Below are 23,150 nucleotides of genomic sequence, written 5' to 3' on the forward strand. Positions count from 1 at the left end.
TTCCGGGTCTTCAGGAGGCCTTGGCACAGATCTTATCAGTTTGCACTAGCCTGGCTTAGGCAGTTTCAGCCACTACCGTAGCAGCTACTTCACAGGCCGGGGGAGGCAATCAGACCCCCACTGCTCGCACACCTGAGCAGGTAGTGCAGGGACTACAGACGCCGGGGGCACCTCCAGTTCAACCGGTTGCGCCAGTTCAGGAGTTCGTAGTACCAGCCATGCCGAATGATGAGCAGCGTCATTTTGAGAGGTTTGGTAGGCTCCAGCCTCCGTCGTTCAGTGGTGCTGAGGGCGAGGATGCTCAGGGTTTTCTTGACAAGTGTTAGCGGATGCTCCGTACAACAGGGATTCTTGAGTCTAGTGGTGTGGCATTTACCACCTTTTAGTTCTCGGGGGCTGCCTTTACTTGGTGGGAGGATTTTGAAAGGCGTAGGCCTGTCGGTGCAGCACCCTTTTCTTGGCAGCAGTTCTCCACTCTCTTCTTGGAGAAGTATATACCGTAGTCCCGCCGAGAGGAGCTGGTAGGTAGTTGGAGTGGTTGACGCAAGGGGGTATGAACGTGACCTAGTATGAGATGAGGTTTTCTGAGTTGGCTCGTCATGCCATTTGGATGATTCCATCAAATCGTGAGAGGATCAGGAGATTTGTGGATGGCCTTAACTACCATCTCCGAATTCTGATGACTAGAGAGAGAGTATTGGGTGCTACGTTCGAGGAGGCAGTTGATATCGCTCGTGATATTGAGACGGTTCACTTTCGGGAGCGAGAGGAAAGGGAGGCCAAGAAGCCTCGAGGATCGGGCAGTTATAGCGGTGCTCCTTCGAGGGGCCAGTTCCAACATGGTAGAGGTCGTTCTTTCAGGCCTGCTCAGTCGTCCCATCCAAAGTATCGTGGGGCATCTTCAGGTCGTGGTCATCATGGGTCTCAGCAAGGCCAACCTTCATTCAGCGCCCTCCCAGCTTAGAGTTCATCTCGTGCCCCATCAGCTCAGAGTTCTTCTGTGCTGAGTGCATCTGCTAGTCACTTCGGTACGAGGGGTTCCCTTCAGTCCCCATCTCCAGCACCGGGTAGTTGTTATGAGTGCGGAGAGTTTGGACATATGAGGAGGCAGTGCCCTCGACTTCATTATGGTCAATTTTAGCAGAGGGGTCAGCCCTCGACTTCTTCTCCAGTTACTTCACCACCCGCCCAGCCAGCTAGGGGTGGAGGTCAGGAAGCCAGGGGTCGCCCCAGAGGGGAAGGTCGATCAGGCGGTGGCCAGGCTCGTTTCTATGCTATTCCAGGCAGAGCAGATGCTATTGCTTCAGATGCTGTCATTACAGGTATTGTTTCAGTCTGCCACAGAGATTCCTCTATATTATTTGATCCCGGTTCCACCTATTCTTATGTGTCCTCATATTTTACTCATTATTTGGGCACACCCCGGGAGTTTCTTGCTTTACCTGTTCATGTGTCTACCCCGATGAGCGATACTATTGTTATGGACCGTGTGTACCGGTCATGTGTCATGACTATTGGGGGTCTGGAGACCCGAGTTGATCTATTGCTATTGAGCATGGTAGACTTTGATGTTATTTTGGGTATAGATTGGTTATATCCATGTCATGCTATTCTAGATTGTCATGCTAAGACCGTCACTTTGGCTATGTCGGGTGTACCGCGGATCGAGTGGCGTGGCATGACTGATTATGTTCCTAGTAGAGTGATCTCTTTATTGAAGGCCCAGTTTATGATTGGGAAGGGTTGTCTGTCATATCTAGCGTTTGTGAGGGATGTTGGTGTTGAGACTCCTAGCATTGATTCTGTTCCAGTCGTGAGGGATTTTCCCGATGTTTTTCCTGCAGACCTGTCAGGCATGCCACCGGATAGGGATATTGATTTTGGTATTGACCTGGTGCCAAGCACTCAGCCCATTTCTATTCTGTCGTATCGTATGACACCAGCAGAGTTGAAAGAATTGAAGGAACAACTTCAGGAACTCCTAGATAAGGGGTTCATTCGGCCTAGTGTGTCACATTGGGGTGCGCCGGTTCTGTTTGTGAAGAAGAAGGATGGCACAATGAGAATGTGCATTAATTACAGGCAATTGAATAAGGTAACAATTAAGAACAAGTATCCTTTGACTCGCATTGATGATTTATTTGACCAGCTTCAGGGAGTGAGGGTGTTCTCTAAGATTGATCTCTGTTTTGGCCATCACTAGTTGAAGATCAGGGATTCAGATATTCTTAAGACTGCTTTCAGGACTAGATATGGTCACTATGAGTTTCTTGTCATGTCTTTCGGGTTGACCAACGCCCCAGCAGCATTCATGAATTTGATGAACAATGTATTTCGACCTTATTTGGATTCGTTCGTTATTGTATTCGTTGATGATATTCTGGTGTACTCGCATAGTCAGGAGGAGCATGCGGAGCATTTGCGATTTGTATTGCAGAGACTGAGGGAGGAGAAACTTTATGCAAAGTTCTCCAAGTGTGAGTTTTGGCTCGTTTCAGTGGCTTTCTTGGGACACGTGGTGTCTAGCGAGGGTATTCAGGTTGATCCAAAGAAGATAGAGGCGGTTCAGAGTTGGCCTAGACCGTCCTTAGCCACAGAGATTCGTAGCTTTCTTGGGTTGGCAGGCTATTATCGCTGGTTTGTTCAGGGATTCTCATCCATTGCATCGCCCTTGACCAAGTTGACTCAGAAGGGTGCTCCATTTGTATGGTCGGGCAAGTGTGAGGAGAGCTTTCGGAAGCTCAAGACAGCATTGACCACAGCTCCAGTATTGGTTTTGCCATCAGCTTCAGGTTCATATACCATATATTGTAATGCTTCGAGAGTTGGTATTGGTTGTGTATTGATGCAGGAAGGTAGAGTTATTGCTTATGCTTCTCGTCAGTTGAAGCCCCATGAGAAGAACTACAATGTTCATGATTTGGAGTTGGCTGCCATAGTTCATGTATTGAATATTTGGAGGCATTACTTGTATGGCATATCTTGTGAGGTATTCACCGATCATCGCAGTCTTCAGCATTTGTTCAAGCAAAAGGATCTTAATTTGAGGCAGCAGAGATGGCTAGAGTTGCTTAAGGATTATGATATTACTATTCTGTATCATCCAGGAAAGGCCAATGTAGTGGCCGATGCTTTGAGCCGAAAGGCAGTGAGTATGGGGAGTTTGGCATACATTCCAGTTGGAGAGACCCCTTGCAGTTGATGTTCAGTCCTTGGCCAATCGGTTTGTGAGACTAGATATTTCGGAGCCCAGTCGGGTATTAGCTTGTGTGGTTTCTCGATTTTCCTTATATGATCACATCAGAGAGCGCCAGTATGATGATCCACATTTGCTTGTCCTTAAGGACAAGGTTTAGCATGATGATGCCAGAGATGTTACCATCGGTGATGATGGTGTATTGAGGATGCAGGGCCGGACCTGTATGTCCAATGTGGATGGGCTTAGAGAGTTGATTCTGGAGGAGGCCCGGAGCTCGCGGTATTCCATTCATCCGGGTGCCACAAAGATGTATCAGGATTTGAGGCAGCACTATTGGTGGAGAAGAATGAAGAAAGATATGGGATTTGTAGCTCGGTGTCTCAATTGTCAGCAAGTGAAATATGAGCATCAGAGATCGGGTGGCTTGCTTCAGCAGATTTTTATTCCCGAGTGGAAGTGGGAGAGGGTCACTATGGACTTTGTGGTTATACTTCCTCGGACTTTGAAGAAGTTCGATGTTATTTGGGTGATTAAGGATCGGCTGACCAAGTCCGCGCACTTCATTCCTGTGTGTACTACCTATTCTTCAGAGCGGTTGACAGGGATTTATATCTAGGAGGTTGTTCGGTTGCATGGTGTTCCGATTTCCATCATCTCAGATAGAGGTACTCAGTCTACTTTGTAGTTTTGGAGAGCCGTGCAGAGAGAGTTGGGTACTCATGTGGAGTTAAGCACAACATTTCATCCTCAGACGGACGGACAGTCCGAGCGTACTATTCAGATATTGGAGGACATGTTGCGTTCTTGTGTTATTGATTTTGGAGGTTCATGGGATGAGTTTTTACCGCTTGCAGAGTTTGCCTACAACAACAGCTACCAATCGAGTATTCAGATGGCTCCGTATGAGGCTTTGTATGGGAGGCGATGTAGATCTCCAGTTGGTTGGTTCGAGCCCGGCGAGGCTAGGCTATTGGGGACAGATTTGGTTCAGGATGCCTTAGAGAAGGTGAAGGTGATTCAGGAGAGACTTCGTACAGCACAATTGCGTCAGAAGAGTTATGCAGACCGAAAGGTTCGGGATATGTTCTATATGGTGGGTGAGAAGGTTTTGGTAAAGGTTTCGCCCATGAAGGGTGTTATGAGATTTGGAAAGAAAGGGAAGTTGAGTCCGCGGTTCATTGGGCCTTTTGAGGTACTTCGGAGGATTGGGGAGGTGGCTTATGAGCTTGCGTTGCCACCCAGCTTGTCTAGCGTGCATCCGGTATTTCATGTTTCTATGCTCTAGAAGTATATTGGAGATCCGTCTCATGTTTTGGAATTCAGCACGGTTCAGTTGGATGATGATTTGACCTCTGATGTGGAGCCAGTAGCTATTTTAGGTCGCCAGGTTCGGAAGTTGAGGTCAAAAAGTATAGCTTCAGTGAAAGTGCAGTGGAGAGGTCAGCCCGTGGAGGAGGTACCAGGGAGACCGAGCGGGAGATGCAGAGCAGATATCCTCACCTATTTAAGGCTTCAGGTACGTTTCTTGACTTGTTCGAGGACGAACGTTTATTTAAGTTGGGTAGGATGTGACGACCCGGCCAGTTGTCTCATGAAGTACCGCTCTATTTTCCCCATTTCTGCTTCTTTATGCTTCGTTATTCGTGTTTTATGTGGTCGAGTTGATTGGTTTGCGTTTGGTGTGGTTTTTGGTAAGAAATGAGACACTTAGTCTCTTTTAAAAGGCTTAAGTTGAAAAAAAAATCAATCGGATGTTGACTTATGAGTTAGATGACTCAGATGTGAGTTCCGATGGTTCGGTTAGCTTCGAGAGGTGATTTGTGACTTAGGAGTGTGATCGGAAGTGGTTTTAGAGGTCCGGTGTAGAATTAGGCTTGAATTAGCGAAGTTATTATTTTGGTGATTTCCGGTTGATAGGTGAGATTTTGATCCGGGGGTTGGAATGGAATTTCGAGGGTTGCTGTAGCTTCGTTATGTCATTTGGGATGCGTGTGCAAAATTTCAGGTCATTCGGACGTGGTTTGGTTGGGCTTTTGATCGAAAAGTATTTTGGAAGTTTTTAGAAAACTTAGGCCTGAATTCGATGTGAATTGATGGAATTGGCATTGTTTGAGGTGTTTTGATGATTGAAACAAGTTTGAATGAGGTATTAGGTTGTGTTGGTGCCTTTGGTTGAGGTCCCGGGAGCCTCGGGGTAATTTCGGATGGCTAATGGGAAATTTTGGAACTTGGGAGATAGCAGATTTTCTGCTGCTGCTAGTGTTTTCGCACCTGTGGTTTGGGGACCGCAGGTGCGGTATCGCAGATGCGTGATTTCGATCGCAGAAGCGGAAAGGTTGGGGAATGCCTGGAACCACAGATGCGGAAGGGGGACTGCACCTGCGGAGCCGCAGAAGCGGCGAGAGGAACGCAGATGCTGTGATGGCCCTGTAATTGAAATTCCGCAGATGCGGAAAAATGACCGCAGATGCGGTTAAGTCTGGGCAGTGAGTTTATTAAACATTTCATCCGCGATTTTGAGCCATTTTTCCACCGTAAATGAGTATTTTGAGAGCTCTTTGAGGGAAATTGAAGAGGGATTCGAGGAGAAGTGATTGGAGGTAAGATTTATGAGCGTAAAACGTGATTCTATTGTGAAATTAACCTAGAAATTCATGGAAATTTAGCTAAAAATGGAAGAACTAGGGCTTGGGATTTTGAGATTTTTAAATTGGGTTTTGAAGGGCCATTTAAGGTCGGATTTGAGAACTCTTGACATGTATGGACTCGTGGAAGGATAAGAACCCGATAATGTGAAAGTTTCTGAGTTTCGAGAAGTGGGCCCGGGGCTCGGGTTTTGCTGATTTTGGAATTTTTGATATTTTTTGATTGTTTTCACTTGGGCTTTGTTTCCTTAGCATATTGTGACGTATGCGTTCTGATTTTGAATATATTTGACGCGCGTGGAGGCCGATTCGAGGGGCAAAGGCATAGCGAGCTAGAGTTTTGCCGGTTCGAGGGGAGTAATAAATGTAAATGATGTCCTGAGGGTTTGAAACCCCGGATTTGCACATCGTAATGCTATATTGAGGTGAGACACGCGCTTGATGATGAGCGTGAGGATATTTACTATTGGGGATTGTGATTTGTTCCGTCCTGAGTGATGCTTTTACCGCGTATTTGATTAAAGCTTATTTGTTATCATCATTATTTGGACTGATTGTCATATTTGGGCTTCGTGCCAACTATTTGAACCCTCCGGGGAGTTTTATCACTATTTCCTCACTGTTTTGATTTACTACTTGAACTCAGTCGTACCGTTTTCCACGGTTCTACAACTCAGCCACTTTTACTCAGTTTTGAAACTAAAATGATATATTAATTGATGTTTTGGGCTGAGAACTACTGTTTTACTAATGCCCGAGAGGTTTATATGATTTCTGGACCGAGTACGGCCAAGGGCCAGATGTGAGGATACTATGGGATCGGGTTGCGCGCCGCAGCAGTGTTATACTGATATTGATATGAGGCCGAGGGCCCAGATTTGATACCACTAGATGGCTTGATATTGCGCTTGAGCCGTAAGGGGGCCCTCCCGGAGTCTGCACACCCCTAGTGAGCACCGTCAGCGAAATATATGGATCAGGCTGCACGCCGCAGCGGGTACTATAGGGTACCGTTCTATGTGTTGATTTTCTTTATATGTCTGTCACTTAACTGCTTATTTGTTGTAGCATTACCATATTTCGTTTCCATTGGTTTATTGCTTTCATATTACTTGTTTAAACTGCCGCATTATAGATTACTCTGTGTTTTCCGTGATTTCTTATTCTCAATCATTATTTATGCTTATTACTCACTGGGTTAGAGTACTCACATTACTCCCTGCACCTTGTATGCAGATCCAATTGTTCCAGAGGCTGAGTGACTAGTTTCAGTCGATCAGTTCATATCCGGGAGCATCGAGGTAGCTACACGGCGTACGCAGCCCGGATCTCTCCCTTTTATCCTCTCATTTTATCCGCATTTCCTAGACTGATTATGTACTAGGCTGTTAAATTTGTACTAAAGGCTCGAGACTTGTGACACCAGATCTGTATGGGCTATGTAGTAGTATTATCATCTGAATTTCCGCATATTTAACTCGTTGTCTTAAACTCTTATTAGGGTAATTTAGCAATTTAACTGTGTTAGCTGATAATGATTTTTTTTAATAAGAAAACGGATTGAGGTTGTTAGTTGGTCAGGCTTGCCTAACAGTGTGTTGGGCACCATCACGACCGGAGTTGGGGTCGTGACATTTATATAGGCCTAGGGTCTCTTCTTTGATGACTACAATTCCTATTCTAATAAGGAAATAAAATAACTAAAGACAAGAAAAGTAAAATCCATATTCTACAAGGAAAAGAAACTAGAATCCTACTAAAAAGGAAAATCCTTATTCTAAAAGGAATAAAATAAATCTTATTTTTAAGAAAGAAAGAATCTTGGCTTCTTGAAATTAATCTTTAGCTTCATGGACTTCTTGCGCTTCTTGAAATTAAGTCCATCTATTTGGACTTGAGCTCTAAAACATGATCTTGGCTAAATTTTAATGAAATTTAACATAGATTCTTCTTTTACATTATTCTCCCCTTGTTGAGAAAGACTCGTCCTCGAATGAGGATTAATGCAATTTGTTGCCTCGTTTGGAAGGATAAAGTCAACAATCAAATCAATATTATGTTGATAATCTCTACTAGGTGAAACGTTAATCTCATATGTGGGATGCTCCAATGGATCATCATCAAACTTCGGAAGTAAATCTTCAACTTGCAGATCTACTTCATGCTCCTCCTTCTTGATTGGACCAACGTTCAAAGGCTTTTCTCCATTGATTGGACCAATTATTTGTAATTTGGTCAGAAAAGAATCATCATTGAGCTTAAGATTTTTAGCAATTTCTTCTGGATTCAATGGTACTAAAATAATCTTACGTTTATCCTTTATAAAAGAATAGGTATTAAGGTATTCATCATATTTAGAACACCTATCACACACCCATGGTCTTCCAATTAATAAGTGACAAGCATCCATCTTCACTATGTCACACCAAATCTGATATTTATAGATCTTACCAATATAAAAAGATACTAGGCATTGACGAGTTACCTCTAAAACATCGATGCGGTAAGGATATGGAAGAAATTTGATTGACAAACCAAGTTTAATAATCATCTCCTCAGAAACAATATTTATGTGACTCCCACGATCAATAATCAACGAATAAACTTTTCTATGGGAGGTACATCCAGTGTGGAAAAGAGATTCATGTTGTCTTGTTTCTTCTATCTTCTTGAACCAAGAATCTTCCTCTTGGTTGAATCTTAGACATTATGATTTCTCAACCTTTTGACATGTGAGTTATAGCTCTGATACCAAATTGATGTAATAAATTCATCAACCTAGGACTAAGATCTCTTCTTTGATGACTACAATTACTATTCCAATAAGGAAATAAAATAACTAAAAGACAAGGAAAGTAAAATCCATATTCTACAAGGAAAAAAAACTAGAATCCTACTAAAAAGGAAAATCCTTATTCTAAAAGGAATAAAATAAGTCTCATTTTAAGAAGGAAAGAATCTTGGCTTCTTGAAATCAATCTTGAGCTTCATGGACTTCTTGCACTTCTTGAAATTAAGTCCATCTATTTGGAGTTGAGCTCTAAAACATGATCTTAGCCAAATTTAATGAAATTTAACATAGATTCTTCTTTTACATTAAAAAGGGATTATCAATTCATCTTAGATAATTCAAAAATAGGTTTGTGGGTTGGAAAACAAACCATCTTACAATGAATGGTCGTACTACTTTGATCAAAGCTACTCTAAATACCATTCCCAATCATGTAATGCAAATTATATCCCTACCTACTCATATCAATAATAGACTAGAAAGCTATTAGACTTTTTTCTTATGGGGATCTACCTCACAAAAAAGAAAGTTCCACCTCTTAAATTGGAAAACAGTTACTTCCTCTAAAGAAAATTGTGGATTGAGTATCCAAAAACTTAGGCAAAAAAACGATGTCTTACTAGCAAGTACGACTTGGAGGTTGTTTCATCAAACATACCCACCTTAGACATCCTTATTACTCTCTAAATATCTTATTAACACTAGAACAATACCTACAAGGACCTCCACCCTATGGAAACATATGATACATGGTTGGCAAATATACCAAATAGGATTAAAATGGCGTGTCACGCGGGGTACTCATGTCAATTTTTGGACTGATAATTGGCTTGCTCCGAACAAGAATATTTGAAGCCTTATTTATGGCCCTTTAAATAATAAGGAACACACTCTCACAGTAGCCAATGTACTCTAAATTAACAGTGGTCCTAGTCAACTACTATCCTTCTAATTACCTCAACAGATAATCCACTTAATTAATAACACTTACATCACGAATTATAACACTAATCTAGATCATATATTATGAGGGTTAACACAAACGGGTCAAGTCACTGTCAACTCCTGTTATAAAGAGCTCACTAAATCACCTAACAATATAATCATCGTGGTTGGATTTGGCAATTACAAACGATTCCAAAAATTAAGCACTTCCTTTGGCTCACTAGTCATAATAGACTCCATGCAAAAGATTACTTACATAAATTAGGAATTATCCAATTTAATATTTGTCCACACTGTCCCATGGAAGAAGAGACTATTGCACACATCTTATTAAAATGTGTGCATGCAGCACATTGTTGGCAAAATCTAAAACTCCAATATCTTATTTCAATCAGTCACCACACACGACATTCCTAACCACAACTGGCTTAGATATCTTATTAATCAAAAGGGTAATTTTCACACACTCAACTTTTCTCTAAAACATCTGATCCCTTTTGCATTATGACATTTGTGGAATACTCGAAACAAAAACTATTTTGAACACATTGGGACCCTCCCATCACCCAACTTAATCCTTCAACAAACAGCGGAACATCTTTTTTTAACTAACACCCATGCTCATAAACACCTTAAAATACCTATGTATGTAAAGTGGAAACCGCCCAACAATCGTATCATCACCTTAAATACGGATGAGGCCTTTCATATAATCACTTCATAAGCAAGCTTTGGGGGGCTATTTCGAAATCACAAAGGCGATTGGATAATGGGCTATGCGGGAAACTATCAAGCATCCAATGTAATAGATATAGAATTAATGGCATTACTATGTGGTTTACAATTAGCAGTCCACCACAACCTAACACCCTTGGAAATCCAGATGGATGCCCAACATGCAATATCTATGTTAAATAAACACACTGTACACTACTCATTCTTGTTAACTGATTGCAGGTTCCTGATCCGCCAGCTGAGTAATCCAACAGTAACCCACATATATAGGAAGCAAAATATGGTAGCAGATAGACTTGCACTTTTTGGACTACAATTATCGAGCAGTAACATCACTTTTTTGGCAGATCCTCCACCGTTCATCAGCAACCTCCTCATGCAAGACCAACAGGGCCATGTAACACAAAGAATGAGATATATATCACATGTTGCATTATATGAACAATTACCCACTTTTTGTAATATGTGGGACATGCCATCTACGAGCAATGTCCCAAACAGAATCTCCTCATACCATTCACCCACTAGTATTAGTAGTACCAATAGTCATAGTGTAACTAAACACAATAGTGCGAGTAGTTTTAGTTTTACAACTTCTTGTAATATTGCCCATGAGCCGCAGCTCCCTGTAATACCTTTTTTATTATAATATAAATTAGTCTTTAAAACCCCAAAAAAAAAATGTATGTGATGGTGGATCATGGGTGTCTCCTACTAATATTGTTAGAAAATATCTTTTAGCATAATGTCCCATAAAAGTAGTAATTTGATTAGGGAGTTTATTATTTTAATCAATATTAAATATATCTTTTTAAAACTGCTATTCTATACTCTACTTGTCGGAAGCATCGATATTCTTATAATTAATAATATGATGCTGAGTCTCATAAGATTTGTGCATTTTTGTAGGTAGTACTTACATTTGAAAATAATGTAGAAGTATTACTGTTTGCTGTGTGTTTCTTTTATCTTATGTTTGATAAATTATCCTTTTTTTTTTAAATTTATTTTCTGTTTGATAAATTATTCTTATGATTAATAAAGAAGTAAAATTAAACAAGAAAATGCTTTGCAAGTTGGAGCTGAAAAGTAAAAGCCAAAAAATAGAAGTAAGAGAAATCGTTGCTTTGGACATACTAACATCGGGGAAACCGTCGAAAATCGCAACCGTCCCACCTCGCATTAGATTTTCAAAAAACAATTTCAACCTGCCTCGCACCCGCAACCACCCTGCATAAGGTCAAACCCACCCTGCTCTGTATAAGATCAAACACTCCCCCCTCCCCCATTACCATCCCTACTTATAATGACCTATAAATTTTAAGGTGAAAACAGAATATTTAATTTTTGCAAATTCATATTATTTGCACTGTATTAATGTAGAATATTCTACATTTAGATTAGAGACTTGTATTATTACTAATAAAATTAGCCACAAAATACTTTACCTAGTACTATATTCATTTAAAAAAATACCTAAAGCAGAAGATGAAATTTAGTTTGTGTTTTGGTAAATGATTGGATACAGAGACAATTAATGTAAAAATTGCACGGGGTGCCCTATTTGGTCGCCCCCATTTAAGATGTATCTATTTTTTAAAAAAAATTTAATTTGTACTCACTTGTTAAACAATTTCAGCCTTTTTCTCCTCCTCCTTCTCCTCCAACGTTTTTTTTTTCTTCTTCTTCCTCAAATTCTTCGAAGAGAGGCCAACTTCTTCTCAAGTTCCTCAACATCCGCAGAGTCAGAACTGCATTAAAACGGGAAGAATTGTTAAGTATTCTAAGTAGTTCATAATTCAACTCGTATTGCCACAAAATTAAACAGAAAGAACATAACAAAACATTTGACAAAGAGAAGATAAAAAATCCATCTGTATTAACTTCATGTTCCAAAAGAAAAAATTATTTTCTGATTGTTCTGACCACGCCAAAAACATATTATAGAAGGAAGAACTAAAAAGAACGTTTAGAACTTCAAGTGATAGAAAGATGCAAGTTCCTTTCTTAATCGGAAAGTACACAAGCAAATATAGAACAAAACTTCAGCTAAACCATGCTGAAGTTCAGCAATTACAAACAAAAACTTCAGCAAATAGAGAACAAAAGTTCAGCTACTAGAATGCTTAAGTTCAGCAATTTACAAACAAAAACTTTAGCCAACGCTAAGTTTACATAAAAAACTTCAGCTAAAACGTGCTAAAGTTCAGCAATTACAAACAAAAACTTCAGCAAATAGAGAACAAAATTTCAGCTACTAGAATGCTTAAGTTCAGCAATTTACAAACAAAAACTTTAGCCAACGCTAAGTTTACGTAAAAAACTTCAGCTAAAACGTGCTGAAGTTCAGCAATTACAAACAAAAACTTCAGCAAATAGAGAACAAAATTTCAGCTACTAGAATGCTTAAGTTCAGCAATTTACAAACAAAAACTTTAGCCAACGCTAAGTTTACGTAAAAAACTTCAGCTAAAACGTGCTGAAGTTCAGCAATTACAAACAAAAATTTCAGCAAATAGAGAACAAAATTTCAGCTACTAGAATGCTTAAGTTCAGTAATTTACAAACAAAAACTTTAGCCAACGCTAAGTTTACGTAAAAAACTTCAGCTAAAACGTGCTGAAGTTCAGCAATTACAAACAAAAACTTCAGCAAATAGAGAACAAAATTTCAGCTACTAGAATGCTTAAGTTCAGCAATTTACAAACAAAAACTTTAGCCAACGCTAAGTTTACGTAAAAAACTTCAGCTAAAACGTGCTGAAGTTCAGCAATTACAAACAAAAACTTCAGCAAATAGAGAACAAAATTTCAGCTACTAGAATGCTTAAGTTCAGCAATTTACAAACAAAAACTTTAGCCAACGCTAAGTTTACGTAAAAAACTTCAGCTAAAACGTGCTGAAGTTCAGCAATTACAAACAAAAACTTCAGCAAATAGAGAACAAAATTTCAGCTACTAGAATGCTTAAGTTCAGCAATTTACAAACAAAAACTTTAGCCAACGCTAAGTTTACGTAAAAAACTTCAGCTAAAACGTGCTGAAAGTTCAGCAATTACAAACAAAAACTTCAGCAAATAGAGAACAAAATTTCAGCTACTAGAATGCTTAAGTTCAGCAATTTACAAACAAAAACTTTAGCCAACGCTAAGTTTACGTAAAAAACTTCAGCTAAAACGTGCTGAAGTTCAGCAATTACAAACAAAAACTTCAGCAAATAGAGAACAAAATTTCAGCTACTAGAATGCTTAAGTTCAGCAATTTACAAACAAAAACTTTAGCCAACGCTAAGTTTACGTAAAAAACTTCAGCTAAAACGTGCTGAAGTTCAGCAATTACAAACAAAAACTTCAGCAAATAGAGAACAAAATTTCAGCTACTAGAATGCTTAAGTTCAGCAATTTACAAACAAAAACTTTAGCCAACGCTAAGTTTACGTAAAAAACTTCAGCTAAAACGTGCTGAAGTTCAGCAATTACAAACAAAAACTTCAGCAAATAGAGAACAAAACTTCAGCTACTAGAATGCTTAAGTTCAATAATTACAAACAAAAACTTAAGCACGTCTGGTTCAACAATTTTTGCTACTTTAGGCCCGTCTACTAGAATGTTGAAGTTTTGCGTGATTGCCTTTGCTACTTCAGGCCCGTATGCCGAAGTTACGTAAAAAAAATTGGGTACGCCTGCAATTTTTTTTTGTAAAGCGGGTACAAGTTAAAACGTGATCCAAAAAATGAGTATAGATGCAAATGCCCCACAATTAATCTGTAATGCAATATAAAGTTTATATATTGTGACCCGTGACCCCTAAAGTTTATATATTGTGACCCATGACCCCTTAAGTTTTAGTTTAGGCTTGGTTCAAAAGTGTTCCTTTTTTGCAAACATATAGAATTTGTTGCGTGCAAGGTAATAAACTAATACATAGAGGACCAAACTGCACTTGAGCATACATTTGTGATTCTCACAAAAGTTTCTACGCCATCGCGGGTAGAAAATGCTACAAAACTCCTCCAAATGCCAAAAAACCCCAAACCCCTTGGCTCCAATTTACCGCTTTCTCTCCCTCTCCTGAATGTGAATAATCATCATCATGGCTGACGGTTTCGAATCTCATGCTGTTTTTGCTTCCAAAGAAACCCTTTCTTTCACTGAGAAGGCCAACTCTGTAAAGATGACAGGCATTTCTGAGAAGCTCAATGTGGATACTCAAGAATTTGAAGTCAAAGACAATACCCATGTGCCGCCCAAAGATACAACAGATGATGGGTCTGTTAGGTGTTCTCTAAAGATTGAAGTAATTGATGATACAGCAATGATTGATATCTCTCAAGGTGGAAAAAGTCGCACAGTTGATAAAAGATACAAATCAAGAACAAATAAGAAGAAAAAGAATGCAAACCATCAAGTAGAAAAAGAGAATGGAGAGAAAATGGTGGCAAGAAAAGCAAAAGAAAAAAATGTGCTCATTTCTGATGGCTGTAAAAGGAAAGGAGGAGAAGAGAAAATGGTTTATCGTAGAAAGGAGTTGGAAAATTTGAGGTTTGTTGGAATCGAAGAACAGAGGAAAAAGTGGGTTGAGGTGTACTGTGGGCTTGATGATACTGTGAAAAAGGAGTACGATGGCCTCCTTCAGTCTAATACTCAAAAGCACATTCGTGGACACCTTGGAAAAGAAAATACCCCTGTGATTTCTGGTGCGTGATTCCCTGACAACTCGTATTATCTGAATTTTCTTTTTCTGCGTTGTTTGAATAGTTGAATGGCTAATGTTGTTTGTTCTTTGATACCTGGCGTTTCTAAGAGTATAATTTACTATATTTCCGAAACTGGCAGTAAAGATTACATGATAATTTGTTGGGCCTGATAAAAATAATTATGCTGTGAAGTTTACCTAGTCAATTAATTTGAAGGTTTAATATTTAAACCTCTCAATCTTTGTGAAATAGTGTTCATTATCTGTTGGCATGGTGGTATCATTTTAAGAGATTGACTTGTTGGATTATTGCTTCTGGATGTTTCTTTCTAAAGTTGTTCAAATGTTAAGCGGGAGGTCATTCTATTTAAATCAATGTACGAGCATGCAGGCCAGCCAAATTCAAGTTGTATTGTATTTTCTCTTTTCGTTTTTGATCGGTAAATAAGAAAGCTATATAAAATAAAAGCATCAAAGAGATGTAAAAATATGTATGGTGATCCAGTAGTACATGAGAAAAAGACAAGAGAATGCCATACCCAAATTTGTATCAAGTCAAAATCAAGATACTGGAAGAATTATACAATATCGTCGTTTGTCTAAGAGAATACAAAAACTTCTTTGGCTACATAAAATATCTTTTTACTCTTTATTGATTTGCTTTTCTAAAAATTCTGATATTTCATTAACTGAATCTGTAAAAGTTGCTCAGCAGAGTGCTCTATGGCCTGTTATGCAGTGGTTCTATGCTGTAAGAGTTCTAGGTAATACATTGATTAAAAAGATTAAGAAAATCAGCATATCCATGTGTGCCTTGTATCTTGGAGGGTGCATTGTTTCCCAGTTAGTTCTATGAAGTGCACAAGCAATTAACTAAAGTTTTGTTTTCGAAGGGAAAGGAATCTTAGAATATTTGAAGGCAAATTTGAAAATGTAATTAGTAGTAGCCTAAGCATAGTTGCATAACTTGGGTAGCTTTTTGGTGCAAGATGGCAATTGTAAATGAAGTTGAAGGCATACTTGATTTCATCAGCAAACTGCAATTCATGTAAATCCTTGACTGTATTTTGGACCGGCGTTTTCTTAATGCTGGTTTTCATCAGTGAAACTTCGCTTATTTATTTTAAAAAAACTAACAGTTATTTTTTACTTTTCACCCTTCCTTTTTAGTTTTTGTGGTTGATGCTTGACTTCTTTATACATATACATATAATATATATGCACACACCCATACATGGTCGCTATCAGAAACGACCTCTCACTCTCTCTGTCTGCTAAACATATAAGCCTGTGTGCAAAGTGAATATTAGTTTCAGAAGCTGTTTGATCTTCACCTTCTAAAATTGTTAGTTGCTTATTGTTTAAGGTCAGGGTTTTATCTTTTCTATCATTCCTTGCTGGCACTATTACTGGATATATCTGAGAACGCCAAAGAATAAAAAGTAAAATCTCAAATGCCTCTCTTTACATTAAGTTTTTTTTTTTGTTAAATCTGTTTAACACTTTTGGTAAAAGAGGATTCAAAGAGTGCTTCTTTCACCCAAAAATAGGGGGGGGGAGGGGGGGAGGAGGAGGAGGACACAACTATTGTAGTGGAGAATTGTGTTCCAACAGCGGACCCTATCATTGACCTTCCCCATTTTCATGCAAATGAAAGTTTAGATGTAACTTGGGTTATATTGTAGATTATAACTCTTGGCATTTTGACAAGCTACACATTTCATGTCAAAGTTTTTACTCTATATCTTGCCTTTATGTATTGTTTTCTTCTCTACACATTCTGTTGTGGTTGTGTCAGTTTGATGGGTTTCCAAATTTCTGTTGGCACAGGTGTTTTGGCTGCAAAAGAACGAGGAAAACATATGAAAGTTTATACTCAAAGAGGCATGGCATATATGAATCTGCAAAACACTTTGTGTTTACCTAGGCATTAGGTCTTTACTATTGTACCCTGTTCGAGATGAAGGGCTGTCGGGAAGAGCATTTCTAACCATTGTCCAATACCTCTGCTGTACAGAAAAGTGTTTGGGATGAGCATTGATTTCTTATTTGCTCATATCTTACCACAATGATGAATCTGATTGTAGATAGATAGCTCTTGTAAATGAAACACTGATACAGTGTTAGAGAGAGAGATGATGTGTTTACGTATACTGTTCATGTAATAGAATGTAGTACACTGGATGGATTGCTGATGTAATTGTATGGTCTACTTGCAGTAGTAAAGTGACTGAATTGATAAATTTCATTTGCATTTGAAGTGAATAAACATCTCAACCTGAAATTTGCTTGAGGATGATATATTAGTTGATTTTCTGGATTTGCTCAGACATCTGTATTAGACGTTGCTAAGTGTACGTGAGTAATCATTTACACCTTTCAGGTAATGACCATTCAGGGCACTTGGATGTTCAAGAAGGGAGTATAGACACTAGAAATTCTCCTTCGGCGTTTCCTCTCAGTAGGGATGATGGCATCTCTTATGAGGGAGAAAGCAATGCTTATGAAGAAAGTGATGATAGCAATGATGATTATAGCAGCATCCAAAGACCTGCCTTTATACTTACAGGCGAGCCTGACTTTGATTCTGGTCCTCCTGAAGATGGGCTTGAGTATCTTAGGCGTGTCAGGTACCACTTTTCTATTCGTGTCTAAAAGGGTTGCTCTTAAACTATCCATGTTATTATGGATGCTACAAAAATAAAATAAAGGCTTTATAGTAGTTCTGGGATGATAACTTGTGCTTGAAGCCTCTACCCTTCTCATAAAAAAATGTAGAGGAATAACTTGGTATAGCATTAAATAACATGGTAATCCATCCTACTCAAACCTCTCCAAGATACTTCCAACCCTCTATAAGGATACTGTTTGGAGACTTTTCTAATGCTCATTTTTTTCATGGCATCCTTTACATTTGACGGCCTAATTCTAAGAGTGTAGCTAAAGGGTGATGTATGGAGATTTGTAATTCTCATTGTTCGAGTTGAATAATTGACAAAAATAGCCTAATCAATTTCTCCTTGATCTCATTATCTCCTGTCAACACTAGTTGAGCATCGTCCTTGATACACTTCAGCCGGTTTAAATCCTTACTCCTTTTCTCTCTTAATCTTACTATTTTAAACATTTCTTTCTCCCTTTCTCATGTCCCTAGTTTTGGTACAAGCCATTTAGGGCTTCCTCTCGAGCTTTACTAATAGTTTTTGCAGCTTCGCTCTTAGCTCTCTTATATTGCTGTTACTTTGTTATTTTATGGTATTTATGTTATGTTATGGATTTTATGATATTTTATGTTGTTTTATTATGAGTCTATTGATAGTACTAATATAGTGTCTCTTGTTGCCTCTTTGAGCCGAGGGTCTCCTGGAAACAGCCTCTCTGCCCCTCGGGGTAGAGGTAAGGTCTGCGTACATATTACCCCAGACCTCACTTGTGGGATTGCACTGGGTTATTGTTGTTGTTGTTGTTGTTGCTCTTAGCTCTCTTATACTCTTCAAATGCTTCTCGGTCTTCTGCTTTTGTTAAGTTCCTATTGATCTTTTAGCTCTAATAACAAATTGATCCATAAAAATTTACAAAGAAAAATAAGTTATTTTGGGTTTGATCTGTTTGATATAGTCAAAGTAAATAAAAGAAACAACATCTATTAGTTTAGTTTGGTAATTAAATAAATTATAAAAGAAGAAATAAATTAATGAAAAATGATTTTGAGTTGGGTGGGTTGGGTTGTGATCTATGTTTAGGCAAATTGACCTTCCCATCTTTGACCTAAGCAAACTGTGTCCGGGTTATGACTCAACCTGTTTATTGATTCAACCTATTTTAACCCCACCCAAGTATAGCACAGGCCGCTACTTGACACACCTACTCAATAACATTGTTGATGTACTGAAGTTCTAACAAATCGAGTCATAACTTTGGAATCACTTATAAAAGTAAGTTGATTTCTTTTGAGATGGTGGTGATAAATCAATTTTATTTCAAATGGTAAAGTGTCATTGATATAAGCATTTTCTTTTTTAAAAAGGTAACATGAAATTGGTATTAAATAAGTTTGGTACCACATATACAAGGATATACAAGTGCTATTAACAAAAACACCTTTAATTGAATAATCGCATATAGAAGGTTTTTTTTTTTTGGCAATCCGCTAGGCAAGTGCCTAGGGCTAGTTTTTTATTAATAAAAGAAAAGAAAAATACAACAATTAGGAAGAGTACAAATAAGGGGTACAATAGCACCTGTATTGTTACCCATATGTCTTGGCTATATAATCACTCTTCTGCGCCTCACAATGCCTTATGATGGCAGCCTCATGTAAAGGATTCATGGGGTAGCTGCTGGCAAAGTCTCACGAGGGCGTATAATCTCATAGCCGTGTGGATATTTTCCAAAGGCATAGGACCAAGGCAACATTAACCGGGCTAAACCTTACCTTACTAATCCTATTGAGGCAAAGTAGCCCTTAGCCCTTAGCATGTAAAAAGATGTACTGAATTTGTCACTAACTCTGTTTAGAGCGAATTGAACCAATGCACATTTAGACAAGTCCAAACTCGATGATGAAGTTATTATGCTTAATATGTTGGTCACAATATCTGGCAGATATTTTGGACAGTCGGAACAATGAATATTTCTTTTTATTTAATCAAAGAACCCTGTTGGGGACTTGAACAAAATGTACTTTCCAGTTTTCTTTGGTCATGGTGTTCCCATGATAATTTATACTACTAAAAAAGGTAGAGTTAGATTCCGGAATTAGTTATTCCATCTTTCTACGGGGATAAAAAAATACTACAATCCTGGGATGCTAATACCGCAATTTTCTCTCAATCAAACATGAGATAAATTCTTCTTAAATTTAATTCTGGGATTAATTATTTCTTATCCCTCATACCAAACGAGCAATTATGAGTCTACCAAGTCCTGCAAATTAATTGAGATTACACTATTAGGGGTTGTTTATGGTCTACCTAAGTGGAGATTACACTATTAATGATAATGCAGTTACAGATGACCGCGAATAAAACTGCATTAATTATTATGTGGTGAATTGTAATACATCAATTGTTATGTAGGAATTGCCTAATTTAAGGTAGTTATCTTATACCGAATCAATGGTGAAATAACAAATAATTTTACTAAGTCGATGTATACCAACTCACAGAATGTTGGAGGCTAAATTAAAAAGCGGTTTGTCATGAAGCTTGCCTTACAACTTGTTTGGATGGTTGTTACTCGTTATATCGTATTGTATTTTTATTCTAAAACAACGTTTGTTTTGATTGTTTATTTAAAATAGATTGTATTGTAGTGTTAAAATCACATAAATGATATAAATTTAAATGGAATTGTTGTGTTTATCTATTTATTGATTATTGATAAATGATACAATGCAATATGAACTGTTGGTGTTATCTTATCGCTTGTTTGGATGGTTGTTACATATTGTAATGTATCGTATTGTTAATTTAAATGCGATGTTTGTTTTGACTGTTAATCCATTGTTACGTAATGTCGAAATGTGTCACTTTATGTAACGATCGATTTGATATGGTCGCGTTGTTACCTTGTCCTTTTCTCTCAATCTCACCCTTCATTATTATTAAATAATTTCATTTTATCATTTACCTTACCTTTTTATAGTAATTTTACACCGTATCATATATTTTTTTTTATAATATTGCAAGTTTATTTTTCATATTGCTGGTGCGTGATATCATGAAACGATGCCAAACGACACAATCTATCCAAATGTTATATTCATTGATCACGCCTAACTATGCCTTATAAAAAGGACTAAGCGGTCGTTGCAAATATAATATGGTTTACAAGTCCGGAGTCGAATCCCACAGAGAACTAAGGCCTAGCTACAATTGTTCAGTATCACCAAGAAGACAAGCTTGAACAGTTCCTAACTTATAGATATTAAGATTCTTGTGTTTAACTAATTAACTAACAAATTAAAATAATAAATTAACAACTACATATACTAAGGGTTAGAGACAAGATTAAGGAGGTCTAGAGTTATGATTTCCCCAGTTGTCGGAATCCTTCCTGCTATGTCTTCTATAATTTCGCCTAAGTATTCTCTACCGATCATGAGCGCTCTGCGTGTTGTAATTCTCTCCCGAGTAATTACGACAATTTACTAGACATACTCTCTCGAGTTACGCTAGCTGGCTTTGATTACAACTCACTTAGATCGCACCCAAGGTTTCGTTATCCCTAATCCCACCTTTAAACCCTTGGTTATTGATTGCTCACATACGTTGGGAGTGATGTTGTTCAACAACTACCTAAATATGCACTCTCTCCCGAGTAATACATACTAAATAGGCACAGCTAATTGAGGGCCCTTCAATCAACCACAAGAATAATATAGTTGAACAAATAGAGAAAATACTACGGCTCAATTATATATAAACATAACAAGATTTTATCCTACAACAGGTTCCATCAAAATCCTAGATAACAAATTAGCTATTCATAATAGTATGTAAAACTACAATACTAAAAGTCATAACCAACAATGAAAAATAGGAAGAGGAAGGAAAAACTCGTAGAAGAATTCTCCGCCTTGCTCCTATTGTATCTCTGCTTCCTTAGGTCGAATCTGCGTCAAAAGTATGTCCTACCCCTTTAAAATACCGTTTTTTCATGTATATATACCAAGTAGGGTCGGGCCCAAACAATTATACCTTCTCCTACGCGAAAAAGGACAATATTTCACGTCTGGACTGCCGCGGCCGCGGTCCGACCGCGGTATATGGCAGGTATACTGCCTCAGCCCGCCTCAGGTCCGCGGTTGCGGTTTCGACCAAGTTTTTCACCCTGTTCCGTTTGGAATTTGGGAAAACGTAAAACATGAAAGTTGTAGCCCTTTGAGTTAGTTTTCCAACCATATATTGTGGATCCCAAATGGAGTTCTGAGAAAAAAGTTATATGCATTTTACTAGACAGTGCGCAATATGCCTACTCGATTCTTCGTTTTGTTGCTCTATCATCCGTTGATCCCTGAATACGATCCCGACTTAATTCCTTGGGATTTTACTCAGACTTTAAAGTTCCAAATCACTTGAATTCATTCCATAACATCTATATAGCTCGGAATCACTCCTACAAGGCATAAAACACACCGTTAGTGCAAAACACTAGCGATTCAAGCGCAAACTCAATTAAAGTGCAGTAAATTTGAGTGTAATAAGCGACTAAAATACGTAATTATAGCCTATCATCATTCATTAAACAACACAATACAATATAGTATGATACGATACATTATGAAACGATATGTAACAACCATCCAAACAAACTGTTAAGCGTCTCAAATTTATCACTAGATTAAATAAACATATTAGTGGCATAAAGATGCTCCTTTCTGGGAATACTATTAGTGTTGGTTTCTCAAATAGTTCTTTCTCGAGTTACTTGAATATTTTTATTAAACCAGTTATTTGTCGTTAGTTCATCTTTGCATATTATCTCATGTATAAAAATATCACAAAATATTAGATAAAATAGATTTTCATTAAAGTGATAATTTACATTCATCAAATAAAAGTATGTGTCTGTAATTACAAGAAATTTTAATGCTTCAAAACAAACATGTCATTCATCCTTTTTTTTTTTAAACGTTACTTCTAAAAGACTTTTCTTAAGCCAGGAAGAAAAGAGAAGTTTCTGTGTATCATTCCTTTGAAGGACTATTTAATGTAGGCGAAAGAAAGAAATAAAGAAACTATAGTTTACGACAAGGAGAAGAAGGTTTATCTATAAAGTTGTACAAAAGCTGTATACGGATGAGCCCCATTTTACTGATTTATCGAGACCAGTGTAAAGGATCGAATATCGATCCCGTAATAGATTGGACCGAGGCAAGGACAAAGTACCGAGTTCGAGATTTGGGGTACCTATCAAGATCGAGGCTGGTGGTGATTGAGATCAAATGAGACAGACGTCGAGCGAGATCGAAGGTAGCGTAATAACGGAAAGGCGAGATATCCGTGACTGGTCGAAGATCATGGCGAAAATCTCGGAACGGATCAAATCAAGGACGGTTAATTAGCTAATCGTGGGATTTCCTTCTGTAATTAGAATTATACCACAATTAGGATTCTTCTACTATATAAAGAGGAGTT

General features: G+C 38.2%; 2 protein-coding genes across 4 annotated transcripts in view; one reads left to right on the forward strand and one right to left on the reverse strand.

The window, feature by feature from the left end:
• Positions 1 to 7,762: 7,762 nt before the first annotated feature.
• Positions 7,763 to 8,254, reverse strand: LOC138881560 (uncharacterized). Its single transcript, XM_070161795.1, has one exon. The coding sequence runs from the start codon at positions 8,252 to 8,254 to the stop codon at positions 7,763 to 7,765; it is 492 nt and encodes a 163-aa protein (XP_070017896.1).
• A 6,028-nt stretch (positions 8,255 to 14,282) lies between these two features.
• The window catches only part of LOC104237263 (uncharacterized), a 31,063-nt gene continuing 22,195 nt past the window's right edge, over positions 14,283 to 23,150 (forward strand). Inside the window, exons 1-3 of one of the 3 annotated variants that reach the window (XM_009791365.2) lie at positions 14,283 to 15,010; positions 17,408 to 17,639; positions 22,672 to 23,144. In XM_009791365.2, the coding sequence (XP_009789667.2) occupies positions 14,407 to 15,010; positions 17,408 to 17,639; positions 22,672 to 22,711 (876 nt within the window). In that variant the 5' untranslated portion in view covers positions 14,283 to 14,406 and the 3' untranslated portion in view covers positions 22,712 to 23,144. Of the gene's footprint in view, positions 15,011 to 17,392; positions 17,640 to 22,671; positions 23,145 to 23,150 lie in introns of those variants that run through there. The other 2 variants (XM_070161882.1, XM_070161891.1) reach the window with 2 other exon arrangements.

Source organism: Nicotiana sylvestris, chromosome 1 (genome assembly GCF_000393655.2).
Source record: "Nicotiana sylvestris chromosome 1, ASM39365v2, whole genome shotgun sequence".
Lineage (NCBI taxonomy): Eukaryota > Viridiplantae > Streptophyta > Magnoliopsida > Solanales > Solanaceae > Nicotiana > Nicotiana sylvestris.

What these genes read in the sequence shown, in the direction of transcription:
- LOC138881560 (XM_070161795.1), bottom strand. Translation starts at nt 8,254, where the DNA reads ATGGATGCTTGTCACTTATTAATTGGAAGACCATGGGTGTGTGATAGG.